We start from the raw sequence: 14,015 nt of genomic DNA, 5'->3' as shown, positions 1-14,015 counted from the left end.
AGATCACGCCAACTATATATTATGATATATCATATCATAATATCATTGTTTATAAGTTTTGTAGAATGCATCATAATGATCGTCTGTCTATATCATAAAGCTGCCATAGGAACGATCGGTGCAAAAATCATTCTCTACACAATAAACATTTTTGATTATTACGATATGGTAGCCAATCGGTTTTCAAGTCAACCTCAGGGTCGGTCACTAGCGACCTTAGCACTTCTGGAGCCATCATTTCACAGTCATTGAAATGTTGTAAAATGTATGTTTATATTTAAATAATTAGCTTTACGACGAATACTATTAAGTACACAAGTATTTTAAATTAATTTTTAAGGCAGCAACAGCAATCAGATTCAGATTCAGTTATTTTCAAGTGATTTGTGTGCGTTATATACACGCTAACATATCCATTTGTATGTAAATACAAGTATATCTATATGTACATGTATAGATGGGTAGTATGTAAGTAAAGCCCATAAATATAGACAACGTCGAGCAGAGAATGCGCACAAACAATATGCAATATAAACAAAAAGAGGTAGCAGCGTGCGTGCATGTAAATAAAAACAAAACATCAAACTTTAACCAAACACAAGGCAAAGCACACATACACACACACACACACGCTCACTCAGATATAGACATACATACGTAAATACACAGACCATAAAAATCATTAGCCATCATTTTCACTTTCGGCCGCAGCCGTTTACCTTTTTCGTTTATTTTCTGTTTCTGTATTTTCAGTTTTGCGGGCAATGACTCAATCCTAATGGCAGCCGTCCATTGAATTTTCAATTTTCCATTTTTTTTTCACAAAATTTGTGAATTTCAATTTTCCGTTTTAATATTCGCGCGTCATTTACTTTAGGTTTTTATGTCTGCCATTCGACAGTTATGGACAGCAGTTGCATAAATCAAGACACAAGGTGGCGCCAGTGGGCGTTTTTCAAAATTTGGCAAAAAAAGCTAGAGTTGTACGCATGCGTGCGTGATCTTATAACGCTGAAGAATAACGCGAGTTTCATGTCAAAATTATAGTAGCCCTCACAAAAATTCAACTCTAAAGTGTGGGAAACGCAGAACAGCATCACTAATATAGCATGGAAAATTATCTGCATTAAGAAAAGGTTATGCTGTAAAAGGTGCTGGATCCTTTAAAAATTCCAGCATAATATCAATACAATACCAAACAAATAATAAACATGTCATTAATGTAAACAATTTTGATTTCCTCAGCGTGCGTGCTCGTGACGGAAATTACTTTTCACGCGCACAACACTGACAAGTAAACGTAAATTACAGAAGACGAACGGTACATTACTTCATATTTCATGCTGAGTATTTCTTCGCTTATATTTCATGGCTACTACTAACTGTACATTTCATGGTATATCTTGTAAACATTGTAAGGCTAACTAATAACTATAGTAATAAAAAAATATTAATAATAATAGTAATACATTCGCAATTTGTAAAAGCATTTGTTTGGCCTTGGCATGTTATTGTTGGAACTGAAAGAAGTCGACGTTGAGATCCAAAATGGCCGCGTTGGGTGTCTCCTTCATGTTGAGTGCCTCAACGGCATTATCGCTGACATGATCGTAATGCGGCAAGAGGGCGCCAACACCCGCCCCATTAACGCCCGCCACATGACCGCCAACAGTCGTGGGCACTGCCACCGGTGGCTGCATAAGATCGCTCACATTCCGCAGTAAACTTTCCTCGCTGGGCGGCAACAGTTTACCACCGGCTGATAGATTCAACCGCTGTGCTGCCTCATCCGTCAAAGTGTCGTCCAATGACATACTTAGTCCTGGATAATCCACCAGATTGCTACGCGTCCCAGCCACAGTGCTGGCGTGCAGCAGAGATGGTTCTGGTTCCGGAGCTGGCGCCAACGCAGACTCCATCGCAGACATGTCCAATGCGTACTGGCCTTCGGGTATGCCAAGGACGCGAGCGATCCGTGCATTCACAAAATGCAAGCCGGATGTGTTGCGTATAAGACGTGTGCTTCGCAACTGCAGCTGCTCCACAAAATCGTTGAGTTCATGCAAAAAGAGATCGGCACGCTGCTCTTCGCTGAGATGGGAGTGACGCTGCAGCTGAGCAGTCAGTAATCCAAAGAGTGTTGAATTGGACTGGGAATTAGAGTCGATTTGGCTAGTGGTTGGCGTTGCGCGCTGCATGTGCTCCGGATATTGCACAAAATGACGTTTGAGACGACGCCCCAGAAAAATTTTATTGCAGCCCGGACATATGGAATTTTCTGGTACAGTGCGACCTGGTCGTTCAGCAGGGCTGGGAGATGGCACTGTATCCGTGGCTATATCTGTAGTGGGCGCTGCACTATTACAGCGATAATCCTTGTCCTTCAGATCAGATAATAATGAATCCAACTGTTGTGCTGAAGCTGGAACTGGACCTGGAGCATGCGAAGTGGGCGGTGTAATCAGTGTACGCACAATACGACCGGATCGTGTGCGTAAAGTTGCATCTGTTGACGGCTGTGGCGTTGGCTCTGTCGGTTCCATTTTTGAAACTGGTGCTGATATTGAATTTTCCGATACACCCGATGCGGTAGCTGTGCGTTTGCGCGGTCGCCCTACCTTGGTGGCACTCGGTTTTGGCGGAGTCGTTGCCGCTGCCGTTCCCTTACGCATGCACATGCCGACAGGATCCATGCAGCGATAGATGGTCTTTTGATTGGTTAGCGCATTGGTGCGCACAACTTCGTTGCGTTTGCTGTGGAAGTTCGAGCGTGTAAAAAATATTATGTACTTGTATACCTATTGCTCCACCTACCGATCAATAACAATGTGATCCTCCTTGGCCATGCGCCACAAATTGTAGGCCAGCTTGGACAACGAATCACAGTCTTTGTTGGCCACATTCACCAGCTCGGTGGCCGCACCAGCGTTACCATCAAAACTATAAGTCTCATGATAGTCCTGCACGGCTGAGGTACGGTAAACACCAGAGAGAGGAGTTGCTTCGCTCATTGGTGGCAATAAGTCAACGCACTGCAGCAGCTGAGAGTGATAATCAGCCGCGCTGTTGTTGTTGTTGTGCTGCTGAAGGCTATGGCCAGCGGCCTGCAGCTGCAGCACAGCGGTATCCAGTTGTTCATCCGGCAGGTCGAGAGCAAATCCCAGCAACGCATCCTTTTTTTCAAAGTCAGTGCCACCACTGGCGCCTGCTTGGGGCACCAATAAGTTTCTCATTTGGCATGCAATGATTTTTGTGGCTGCAATTTGCAAATGTTTGGTGCTGTTGCATTGCCGAAAACAGCTGATTGTGAGGCAGCACATTGGTACATCGATTAGCATCAGGGATGCCAATTTGGCTGTTTTGCGTCAAATCTAGTTGTTTTTGAAAACGAATTGCGGGAAAAATTCGAAAATTGCGGAAAAAAGGAAGTGGTAATTTCGGAAATTTCGTTTTTTTTTTAGAAATATGTTTGGCTTTTTTACGGCTTTGTGGGTTTTGCGTTTTTTTTTTTTAAATTATCAACAATTATGTTCGATTTCATTCTCATTCTCGTCAGAGCCTTTTTCTTTTGAAAAGTTGGCGTCACTAATAGGCATGATGGTATTGGTGCTGCCAACTTGGGGCAGTTACAGGGAGGGCAGTTATCGGAGTTGACATGACCGATGTTGATTTTGGCCAAGGCAAAAAGAAGTGGTCGCCTACGAAAAAATACTTTTCGTTATACAATTGTCACCGGAAGTTTGTTAGTTGTGCGGGCAAGTTGCGCGCAAGTTAAGTCCCCACCCCCGCCCGCAACAAATAAAGGCGTTTGCGTTTCGGTTTCTTGTGGATTGGCTAAAAATGTCGAAAAACAAGCTAAACTTGGTGCTACCGCCGGTAAATGTCGATGCAACTGTTGCCGCTGCACAAGTGGCTCCAACACCACCATTTAAGACACCCTCAGGCACTGAGTAAGTTGATTTGCACTTTAGAATCTTCCTATTTTTGTTTAAACGCCCGCTCATCCACAAGTGTGTTGTGTTGTTATTGTTGTTGCCGTCTCCATCGACGTTGTTGTTGGTATTCTCAAAATGACGCAGATACGCACACCCACCCACGTACACAAACACACACACATACACACCCACCCACCCCACAAATCAACTATCAAGCCATCATCATCATCACATCTACCACCCCCACTCTCTTTAAACCAATACCGAATTTTTCTTTTGCTGCTTTTGAGTTTGTTCTGCAAAAATTCATTAAAAAGTTAAATTAAAGCACACATAGTTTGCTGAAGCCAAAAACGAGCATCGATGCCCTGACTGAAACACTGGAGGGTCTAGACATGGACGACACTGAACGCAAACGGATCAAAGTATTTCTCAGTCAAAAGGAGAAAATCGGCGAACTGTCAGATGAGGATCTGGAAAAATTGGGCGAACTGGGCTCCGGGAACGGTGGCGTTGTCATGAAAGTCCGTCACACACACACGCATTTGATAATGGCACGCAAACTCATACACCTGGAGGTGAAGCCGGCAATTAAAAAACAAATCCTACGCGAACTAAAAGTACTCCACGAATGCAATTTCCCACACATTGTCGGCTTTTATGGGGCATTTGTCAGTGATGGCGAGATCAGCATATGCATGGAATATATGGATGGTGGCTCTTTAGATCTCATATTGAAGCGCGCCGGTCGCATACCCGAATCCATACTCGGTCGCATCACGCTCGCCGTACTCAAGGGCTTGAGCTATTTGCGCGACAAGCACGCGATTATACATCGCGATGTTAAGCCCAGCAATATACTCGTCAATAGCAGTGGAGAGATAAAGATCTGTGATTTCGGCGTATCGGGTCAGCTAATTGATTCGATGGCTAACTCGTTTGTGGGCACGCGCAGCTATATGTCTGTAAGTAGACACCTTTTATTTATTAATATTGTGTATACAAAAAAATACTATCAGGTAATTGATTTTTAAATATTATCAAAATACGTATTTTTTGCAACTATTTATGTATTTGTATTATATGTATTTCATTAAATACTATTCCTCATAAAAAATTCAGACCTATTTTCAAATTCGATGTATGAAACTATGGAAAAAAAATTGAAGGCATTTGGTTCAAAATTCTTTGACAAGGAGCATGAATTCCAGTCTAAGTATTCCATTAATCTCTTTTGAGGTCAAATGGATTTTTCGTTTATCAACTACTAATTTTGATTTGCGTTATTTGACCTCATTACGAAATGAGAATAGGTCTGATTTGGTTTTTAAATATTATATTTTATCAAAAATTTACAGATTGTTTTTATGAATTAAAGAATAAATAAGTTCTATGGAATTTTGTTTCAGCCCGAACGACTACAAGGCACACACTATTCGGTTCAGTCTGATATCTGGTCCCTGGGCCTTTCCCTAGTGGAAATGGCCATTGGAATGTATCCAATACCACCGCCTGATACCAACACACTAGAGCAAATTTTTGCTGAAAATGCCGAAGATGGTAATCAGACGGTGCTGGAGCCGAAAGTGATGGCCATATTTGAACTGCTTGACTATATAGTCAATGAACCGCCACCCAAGCTAGAGCACAAAATATTCTCTGATGAGTTCAAGGACTTTGTGGATATATGCCTGAAAAAGCAGCCCGATGAGCGTGCGGATCTTAAAACGTTATTGGTAAGCAAAGTATCTAAATATAAATGCGCAAAATCCGCCTATATTATTTATTATTTTCGCATTTCAGAGTCATCCATGGATACGTAAGGCTGAGGTGGAGGAGGTGGACATATCGGGATGGGTGTGCAAGACAATGGATTTGCCGCCGTCGACGCCAAAACGCAATACATCGCCCAACTAAATTGCATTCCTTTATGCCGCGCACTCTTCTGTGTACACGCACCAATGTTTACCGTACTCCACACACACACATCAACACACATCAACACACTCACATACACTCTCATACATATGTTATATATTTGTTTGTAGTTATTTACTACGTACAATGTACTTGTATTAGCTGGCTATTCTTCTCTCTTTCTTTCCTTCGGCCACTATATGTTCTGCCTTCTCTTTTTAGTCTTCTTATTTATTTGGATGTATTGAAGAAAACAGTAATAATAAATGAATAAAACTGTATAGTTGCATAGCTACGAAGAAATCCAAAGTCGCATTATGTAGACAGATTTTACAGATTCGAATAGTAAGAAACAGTTATGATCTCCCAATTGGTGATAGATTCTTTTATGTTCACCATAAATACGCGTTCTTATCAGAATTGTATCATATGCCATCAGTTGAAAGTACCGTAATTCTTTTTGACACATGACATTTAGGTTCCCCAAATCTTTAAAGGATACCCAATTTCGCCATTAAAATTTGTTTTCGATTTAAATTAAATCTCAGGAGGCGTTGAAAACACATGACTATAGCTTCATCACTTAACATATTTAGTTGCGTCCTGGCTGTTCATAAAGAAATACCTACTAGTTTTAAAGAAGTTTACATTTTCGGATAAGCCCAAGGGGAAGGAAATTGCTTTTTTTCGACAGCTTGGTCGACCGAAAATGTCACGTTATTTAAAATTATTAAAATTCTTACCGGGTGCATTGGTCCATGGCAGTCGGACCACAAAAAAACGCGAGTTCTCGTTCAGTAGTTCGTATTTGCAGAAAAGTCCAGAACGGAAAGCGCCCCATTCGAAGAAGCTAGAATTGCAGACCGAACAAGTGAAAGCAACTGACCGTGATTTGGTTGAGTTCCTGACAAGAGAAATCCTTGAGGAACGTCGCATTCAGGGTCAGACAGAGCCGCCTATTAGCGTCAATGACTTTAGCATCCTGTATCGCGGATCTGAGGTTGAGTTGACCAAGGAGTTGAATAACGAGTGCATTACGGTTTTCTTTAATGTCAGCAAGAGTGTGCAGCGAAACGGCGATGACGAAAAAGCTCCCTTGCGCAGTAAACCAAAATTTGAGGTCCTCATCAGACATGGACAGACTTTGCTATCCATTTATTGCAAGTTCCAGTCGACGGCATTCGAAAGTTCTGAAGACATGGCATCCCACTATCCCTATACGGTTCCAATAACCAAGCAGCAAGCGGTCGACATAGCGTCGAAGGTATACCAAATACACGAGGTCTCCTTGTTTGAGCACGCTTGGAATGAGCGAGCCTATACTATTGAAGCGTCCATGATCGATATGTCTTTGTACCAGCTGCTTATGGAAATGTTGGTGGAGAAGGGCATCGATAAGAAGTTTGCCATCAAAATTTCCGATTTGGCTACATTGCATGAACATAACTCGTACATTGGGTTTCTGGAAAACTTGTCTAAGTTTGCCGTTGGCTTGCCACAGCCGATCAAGATAGAGGAGTAGAACCCAATACTGTAATTGACTCTACCTCTCCTTTTTTACACACATAATAAACAGGCAACATTTCTTACGGTTCATTGGTTATTGTTTAAAATGCGCGCGCAAATGCGCAGTATGGCAATACCACCGTTTTCAGCTGTTGGAGTTGTTTTTTATTATTGTTGTTGGCAGTGCCGTCATGACGCGCAGGTCAATAGATAGAGATAAGTCATGATACAAAGAAGCTAGAAGGATGGCTTTGTTCACGTCCGTTTTTCGGTGTTCTCTTTGTGTGACGTCACAGACAGTACCGTGGCGTATTTACATTGCGACGCGAAATATTTAAAAATGTTGCTATTTTTCAGATTGCAACTATTTTTTGATTTAGCGAAAGATATTAGATATTTTGCCGTAAAGTAATTGCAAAAGTAAAACTAAGTATTAGTTACCATGCGCTCTCACTTACTCCACGTACATTATGACGTACATGCAGTGAGAGTAAATTAAAGTTGCAGCATTTAAAATCACTACTTCTCTCTTTACACTATGAAGATAAAAGTGCTTTATTTTGTTTTCAGTCATACAGCGCAGTGCGGTGCAGAGCGGGCGTGCAAAAATAAAGCATAAATGGGTAGGGTACATACATACATATGTATGTACATACGTTATATATAGAACCAGCTGTAGTTAGTCGTAGTTAATATGTGGTTGGTTGCTATTTAATAAAAGTGCCCAGATAAAATAAAATGTGCAGACAAACTGAGAGTCACCGCTAAATAGAAAGTAATGCGAACACACTAACACACACGCACTACGCAATTGCAAATAATCATGTACATAGTATTTCCTGTGTAATTGAAAATTTACAAATTAAAAAAAAAAAAACAAAGCGCGCTGTAGAACGCTGTAGACACCAAAACCAGCTGGCATAAAAGAGCTCTTTGTCTGAGGCGGCGCTGCTGTAAATAATTTGCAGTTCTTGTAATAGTTCGAGTTGTCTGCGGTTGCGCTTGTGAAGAGACACATACGAGTACATGCACACACAGATACAAATGTATGTGCATAGATGTACAATAAGTGTCGTTGTGTGCGAGACAAGAAATGCAAGTGCAACAAAGCAACAAGCTTACCACGCACCATAACAACAACAATAGCCAAACAGTCTGTCAACCTTAGTGGCCGAGCACAGACGTTGCAGTATTGTATCCGCGTTTCTGTGCAACAACATCGCAGTAGAAAGCTGAAATCTAAATTGCAGCAACAATAACAAGGGCAACAAAGAGAGACGTGCAACTCCATCCAGCTTTGACAGCAACTTTTTTTCTGCTTCTTATTTGTCATTTGGTGTTTCAAGAAAGAGAGAACAGGGGAAGAGGGATTACGATTCAAGCCATTTACAACTGCAAGTTTCAAGATGTCTACAGTGAACAAAGAAAGTCCGAGCCGCGACTCAACAGCGTCCACCTCCGGTCACGTCTCCATGCTCTCCGAGGAGTCCCTAACGCGCGATTACAGCATGGGGAGTCTAAACTCGGCGGGCAGTCAGGATGAATTCTTTCGCTGTCGCGATCATCCGGATTTCGTTTTGAAAAGGATGCAACTATATTTGGATAATCAGCAGTTGTGCGATGTAGTGCTCATCGCTGGTATCGATGGCAAACGGTGAGTGCAGATATGAAAGTGGAAAGGGGGAATCCCGTGACCCTCGATTTTGTTAGGACATCTTAGGACATTTAATAGTACGTTATGTTACTAATATATAGTATATACTTGGGCCCGTATTTCTTCTCCACGAGATTTGTGACAAAATTGTAGCAAGGGAAGAGGAAATAATTCCAGTTCATCCGATCCATAACCCTGCCCACTGCTAACAGCTGTGGCAGCTGTTACCAATGCGCAAAAGCGTCATCCCATGATGATGACGACGACATACATACATATGTATTTATACATATGTATTCATATGTATATATGTATGTATATATGTATGTATGTATACTCATTAGCAATTCTGCTGCACAGACAGGCGCCCGCCATTACTGCCGCAGAACTGCCCGGCCCGGTGCGCTGTCTAACCTTCACTCTGTCGCAGTTCAATTTCTTTGTCTGCTTGTCTTGTCATTTGCTGGCAAGCAACAGGCCCGGTCCAGTACCCAAGAGCGAGGCAACGCAATTCCAACAATAAACATTGAAAGAAACGAGTCGCGAGTGCTAGACTCTCCACCGTCTCTCCAACTCTCATTTACCCTGTACGGGTTCAGTAACTGATCATTAATCGTACTAATGTAGGAGTCTAATTTTTTAACATTTTTATATATTTAAAATTTGTCGGAACGGACGGACAGATATGTCCAGAACAACTCGTATTGCCGTGCTAATTAGGATGCCAATAATAACACAAGCTTGAAGAGAATGATGACTGCGAAATATCGAATAAACCATTTAACCCCGAAGTCTTAAGATATATGTAATTTTAAGGTTAAAACGTGAAAGAAGCCTCTTAAATTCCTTTCCCCGATACAGCCATTCATCTACCAGTCATTCCTGACAGCTTTACCAAAATTGGTAGCAAATTTGATTTGATTATGATGAGGCACTTAAAAAAGCTCGTCAATTTGGTAACGATACCGAAATAAACAGAAATATTTTTAGTGTTTAGAGTGATTTTTAAATCAATCGTTCATATTAATGTGATTTTTGCACATATGTATATGATATAGTGAGTTAATTTTAATGAAGCTTCAGAGTTCATAAATACCAAAATATTTATAAACAAACCAGTTATCCTTCTAAGAGTTTGCATCGATTGTTTCTATGGGAGTTATACATATAAAGCATTGCACATAGATACACAAGTTTTTTAATAAACTTGCTTTGCGTATGGTTAAGACAATCTCTTATGCAGATATGGTATCTTACTTGTTAAGGTTCGAAAGTTATCGATGTTCATACAGACAGACAGCCATATCTTTATCAATATCACATAATTGCTTAAGCATTCTAGAATAGCCATTAAACCATCGGGTATAGGGTATTCAAGTAATAAAACTATCTAATATTCAATAATAATGTGGTTTCTTTAACAACGTGAACTATTTTTGGGGTTGAATAACTCTACACAAAAACATGAACAATTTATTTATATAATTAACTATATCAAAGCGTATAATCCTACGCATGAAAGTAATGCCCCATTTGGTTATAATTTGATTCAAAACAGTGTGCCGGCACATCGTTTGGTGCTTTCCGCCTCGAGCGCATATTTCTCGGCCATGTTTACCGGATCGCTGCGTGAAGCGAAGGAGAATGATGTGACCTTGGGTGAGGTACATGGGGATGCTTTACAATTATTGGTGCAATACTGCTATACTGGATTTATTGAGCTACGAGAAGATACAGTCGAAACCCTGCTGGCAACTGCCTGCCTGTTGCAGCTGACCTCTGTGGTGAATGCCTGCTGCAATTTCCTAGCCCGTCAGCTGCATCCGTCCAATTGTCTGGGATTTGCGTTCTTTGCTGAACAGCAGAGCTGCACGACTCTTCTCCAGCTGGCCCAGGCTTATACCTGCCAGAATTTTATGCAGGTCTGCCAGAATCAAGAGTTCTTTCAGCTAAATGCCGAACAGCTGGGAAAGCTGCTCTCCAGCAACGATCTCAATGTGCCATCCGAGCAAGATGTCTTTCACAGCCTCATGTCGTGGGTGCGTCATGATTTGCAGAATCGAGAGCAGCACATTTCCGAACTTCTGGCGCTGGTACGACTCCCATTGATGCCACCATCCTTCATTATGGATCATGTCGAGAATGTTTCCAAATCCAGTGAATGTCAAAAGCTCGTCATGGAGGCCTTCAAATGGCACTTAATGCCCGAGCGTCGCTCCCTGATCGCCACAGAGCGTACAACACCCCGGAAATCGACTGTGGGTCGTCTATTGGCTGTTGGCGGCATGGATGCCCACAAGGGTGCCATCAGTATTGAGAGTTACTGTCCGCGTCTCAACAAATGGACACCTTGGAAACATATGACAGCACGTCGCTTGCAATTCGGTACAGCTGTTATGGAAGATAAGCTCATTCTGGTGGGTGGACGCGATGGCCTTAAAACACTGAACACGGTGGAGTGTTTGGATTTGAATAGCATGTCTTGGACCCCACTAAATCCCATGGCGACTCCACGTCATGGCCTGGGTGTGGCCGTTTTGGAGGGACCACTCTACGCCGTGGGCGGTCACGATGGCTGGAGTTACCTGAACACGGTGGAGCGGTAAGTCGGAACTTAAATGGATGTCTAGCTGAGCTAACTCTGAAGAATTGTTGGCTTTAAACTCTTAATAACATTATAATTCATGTATTTATTGTTTTTTATGTAGACAGAAAGTTAAAACCTTTCAAATAATTTAAGTCTTCGTCTTTTTTTATATATTGAAATAAAGCCAATTTCAAAATACTTTTGATTTCGGAAATCGCAATTTTGATTTCGAATAACTTAATCGAAATAAAATTAATTGCGAAATTAAAAGAAATGAAAAATACTTTTTATACCACTCCAACAAGAAGAAAACTTTTGAAACCGAATAGTTCGGAACAGCTAAATATTTCGTTTTAAAATAACTTTTAAAAAACTTAATTAATTGAAAGCGGAGCTTTATTTAATATTTAATTTATAACGAATCCTAATTCTTTTGATAGCTGGGACCCTGTTGCACGCACCTGGAATTATGTGGCGCCTATGTCTTCAATGCGCTCGACTGCTGGCGTGGCCGTGCTGGGCGGTCGTCTTTATGCCGTAGGCGGACGTGATGGTTCCGTTTGCCATCGCTCCATCGAATGTTATGATCCGCACACCAACAAATGGAGTCTGCTGGCCCCCATGAACAGACGCCGTGGCGGTGTAGGCGTGAGTAAATTAAATATAATTCACCTATCATCTATTTATTTTCAATTAATTAATGATATTCCCTTCCAGGTGGCCGTAGCAAATGGATTTCTTTATGCTCTAGGCGGTCACGATTGTCCAGCGAGCAATCCCATGGTCTGTCGCACAGAAACGGTTGAGCGTTACGATCCAGCCACTGATACTTGGACACTGGTGAGCCGGGAAACGAAATGGAGAGAGTACTTTATATATATATAATTGCATGATGTATGTATATTTACAGATCTGCTCGCTGGCTGTGGGTAGGGATGCTATTGGTTGTGCATTGTTGGGAGATCGTCTCATTGCTGTTGGCGGTTACGATGGAAATCATGCACTAAAGGCTGTAGAGGAATACGATCCGGTTCGTAATGGCTGGAACGATTTGGCGCCCATGTCGTTTCCACGAGCTGGTTCCTGTGTTGTCGCCATACCAAATTCCATACCGCCGGCCGCTAATCCGCCGGCACCACCCAGTACAACAGTTTAGTTTTGTTTCCCTTTATTTTTGTTATTTAAGTATGAACCGTTATGCTGCTTTAATTTCCGATGTTGCCCAACAAATTCTTGCTAATCTACATTCCAAATCTGTTATCTACAAACGCTATCTTCTACCTACTCGTATATATCCCCATTTCCAATTCCATTTTCGGCATCCGTTGTAATTCGTTTGTGTTTTGGTGTAATTGTGATCACCTTTCACTATCAAGTTCCCTTCCCTCTCCTCTGTTCTATGCTCTGTTGTTGTTATTCCTAAAAAATCTCATCGCTAGTGATAAAGCATTTAAAAAACAAAAAACGAAAAAGCTAAAACGCCTGCCCAGTGGTTCGATTACTGCATTGCATGTTGCGAGGCTTTCAACGCATTTTTAAAATATTCAATTGTTTCTTTCAACGACTATTTACATACATACATATATGATTATACATTTATATTTTTATACATATATTATTTCTATATAATCTCATTTGATTTATGTGTGTAGGCTTATCATTTTTAAGAACTACGCGCCAATTTAACGCACAACATTCATATTTTTATCGCACACTTTACATTGAATGCATTTAAATATTGGAAAGTTGAAGTGTAGGATAAATGTTGTGTAGTTTAGTTGGTATGTATATGAATTATTATTACATTCGATCATTTATTATTATTTACATTTTTATTTAGTAGTAGTTGTAATTAAATATCTTTAATTCATTCCAACTCAATTCCGTATATAAATGATTATATTTTCAACTTGCTAATTTTAGATTCTTAATACACATTTATTTATTATTATTATTATTTCCTTCTATTCCTTTCAAATGTTTCTTACTTCATTTTCGCATTGTTTTATAGAAAAAGAAGAAGTGGAAGCCAGTTAGATTGGATCCGATCTGCTATAGGCGACGTAGACCCATTGAATTTATCGACCATTATGACTCGTAATGCGAAAAAGAACTACATACATACATACATATATAAATATTTTTAAGTAATCAAGACAAAGAAACCCAGTAAGCAAGCAAAGCTTCAGAAATAATTTACAAGCCAACAAAAAAAAAAAAAAAAACGAAAGAAAAGAAGAGAAATGTCTTCAATACACAATACCTTATTTTCTATAAATTTATATTTTTACACAAACAAACTATATAAGTACATAAATGTATACACTTTCAAAAATATGTGTATTTTTTGTAATAAATAATATTCCTTATTTATGCGCAAATCGCAATGCAAAAATCAAAACAAACGGTCGATTGT

At 40.6% G+C, this 14,015-nt stretch overlaps 4 protein-coding genes across 5 annotated transcripts; 3 read left to right on the top strand and 1 right to left on the bottom strand.

Moving 5' to 3' along the window:
* Window positions 1-1,348: 1,348 nt before the first annotated feature.
* On the bottom strand, window positions 1,349-3,386 carry LOC115627262. The gene is made up of 2 exons (XM_030522890.1): window positions 2,815-3,386; window positions 1,349-2,754 (listed from the first exon to the last, which is right to left on the bottom strand). Exons 1-2 carry the CDS (start codon window positions 3,336-3,338, stop codon window positions 1,509-1,511), a joined length of 1,770 nt encoding a protein of 589 aa, XP_030378750.1. The 5' UTR covers window positions 3,339-3,386; the 3' UTR covers window positions 1,349-1,508.
* Window positions 3,387-3,662: 276 nt separating this feature from the next.
* LOC115627160 (dual specificity mitogen-activated protein kinase kinase dSOR1) lies at window positions 3,663-5,951 on the top strand. Of its 2 annotated transcripts, none has more exons than XM_030522743.1 (4): window positions 3,663-3,950; window positions 4,273-4,900; window positions 5,345-5,671; window positions 5,739-5,951. In XM_030522743.1, the coding sequence occupies exons 1-4, from the start codon at window positions 3,841-3,843 to the stop codon at window positions 5,850-5,852; spliced, it is 1,179 nt and encodes a 392-aa protein (XP_030378603.1). In that variant the 5' UTR covers window positions 3,663-3,840; the 3' UTR covers window positions 5,853-5,951. The 2 variants fall into 2 exon arrangements, with proteins under 2 accessions (XP_030378603.1, XP_030378602.1); XM_030522742.1 differs by having other exon boundaries at window positions 3,664-3,950; window positions 4,264-4,900.
* Window positions 5,952-6,561: 610 nt separating this feature from the next.
* LOC115627389 (complement component 1 Q subcomponent-binding protein, mitochondrial-like) lies at window positions 6,562-7,374 on the top strand. The gene has a single exon (XM_030523043.1). It carries the CDS (start codon window positions 6,562-6,564, stop codon window positions 7,372-7,374), a length of 813 nt encoding a protein of 270 aa, XP_030378903.1.
* A 597-nt stretch (window positions 7,375-7,971) lies between these two features.
* LOC115627060 (kelch-like protein 5) lies at window positions 7,972-13,934 on the top strand. Its single transcript, XM_030522607.1, has 6 exons — window positions 7,972-9,012; window positions 10,571-11,614; window positions 12,040-12,247; window positions 12,317-12,439; window positions 12,510-12,749; window positions 13,611-13,934. Exons 1-6 carry the CDS (start codon window positions 8,765-8,767, stop codon window positions 13,698-13,700), a joined length of 1,953 nt encoding a protein of 650 aa, XP_030378467.1. The 5' UTR covers window positions 7,972-8,764; the 3' UTR covers window positions 13,701-13,934.
* The last annotated feature ends 81 nt before the right edge of the window (window positions 13,935-14,015 follow it).

Source organism: Scaptodrosophila lebanonensis, unplaced genomic scaffold, assembly GCF_003285725.1.
Source record: "Scaptodrosophila lebanonensis strain 11010-0011.00,11010-0021.00 unplaced genomic scaffold, SlebRS2 tig00000092-arrow-pilon, whole genome shotgun sequence".
In the NCBI taxonomy this organism is placed as follows: Eukaryota; Metazoa; Arthropoda; class Insecta; order Diptera; family Drosophilidae; genus Scaptodrosophila; species Scaptodrosophila lebanonensis.
This window is presented reverse-complemented; position numbering and strand designations above follow the sequence as displayed.

Excerpts from the sequence above, each read along its gene's own strand:
- LOC115627262 (XM_030522890.1), bottom strand. The coding sequence starts at position 3,338 with ATGCTAATCGATGTACCAATGTGCTGCCTCACAATCAGCTGTTTTCGG. Across the intron at positions 2,755-2,814 it reads GATCACATTGTTATTGATCG|CAAACGCAACGAAGTTGTGC; the intron begins GTAGGTGGAGCA and ends GAACTTCCACAG.
- LOC115627160 (XM_030522742.1), top strand. The coding sequence starts at position 3,841 with ATGTCGAAAAACAAGCTAAACTTGGTGCTACCGCCGGTAAATGTCGAT. Across the intron at positions 3,951-4,263 it reads AAGACACCCTCAGGCACTGA|CACACATAGTTTGCTGAAGC; the intron begins GTAAGTTGATTT and ends GTTAAATTAAAG. Across the intron at positions 4,901-5,344 it reads GCACGCGCAGCTATATGTCT|CCCGAACGACTACAAGGCAC; the intron begins GTAAGTAGACAC and ends ATTTTGTTTCAG.
- LOC115627389 (XM_030523043.1), top strand. The coding sequence starts at position 6,562 with ATGTCACGTTATTTAAAATTATTAAAATTCTTACCGGGTGCATTGGTC.
- LOC115627060 (XM_030522607.1), top strand. The coding sequence starts at position 8,765 with ATGTCTACAGTGAACAAAGAAAGTCCGAGCCGCGACTCAACAGCGTCC. Across the intron at positions 11,615-12,039 it reads TACCTGAACACGGTGGAGCG|CTGGGACCCTGTTGCACGCA; the intron begins GTAAGTCGGAAC and ends TTCTTTTGATAG. Across the intron at positions 12,440-12,509 it reads CCACTGATACTTGGACACTG|ATCTGCTCGCTGGCTGTGGG; the intron begins GTGAGCCGGGAA and ends GTATATTTACAG.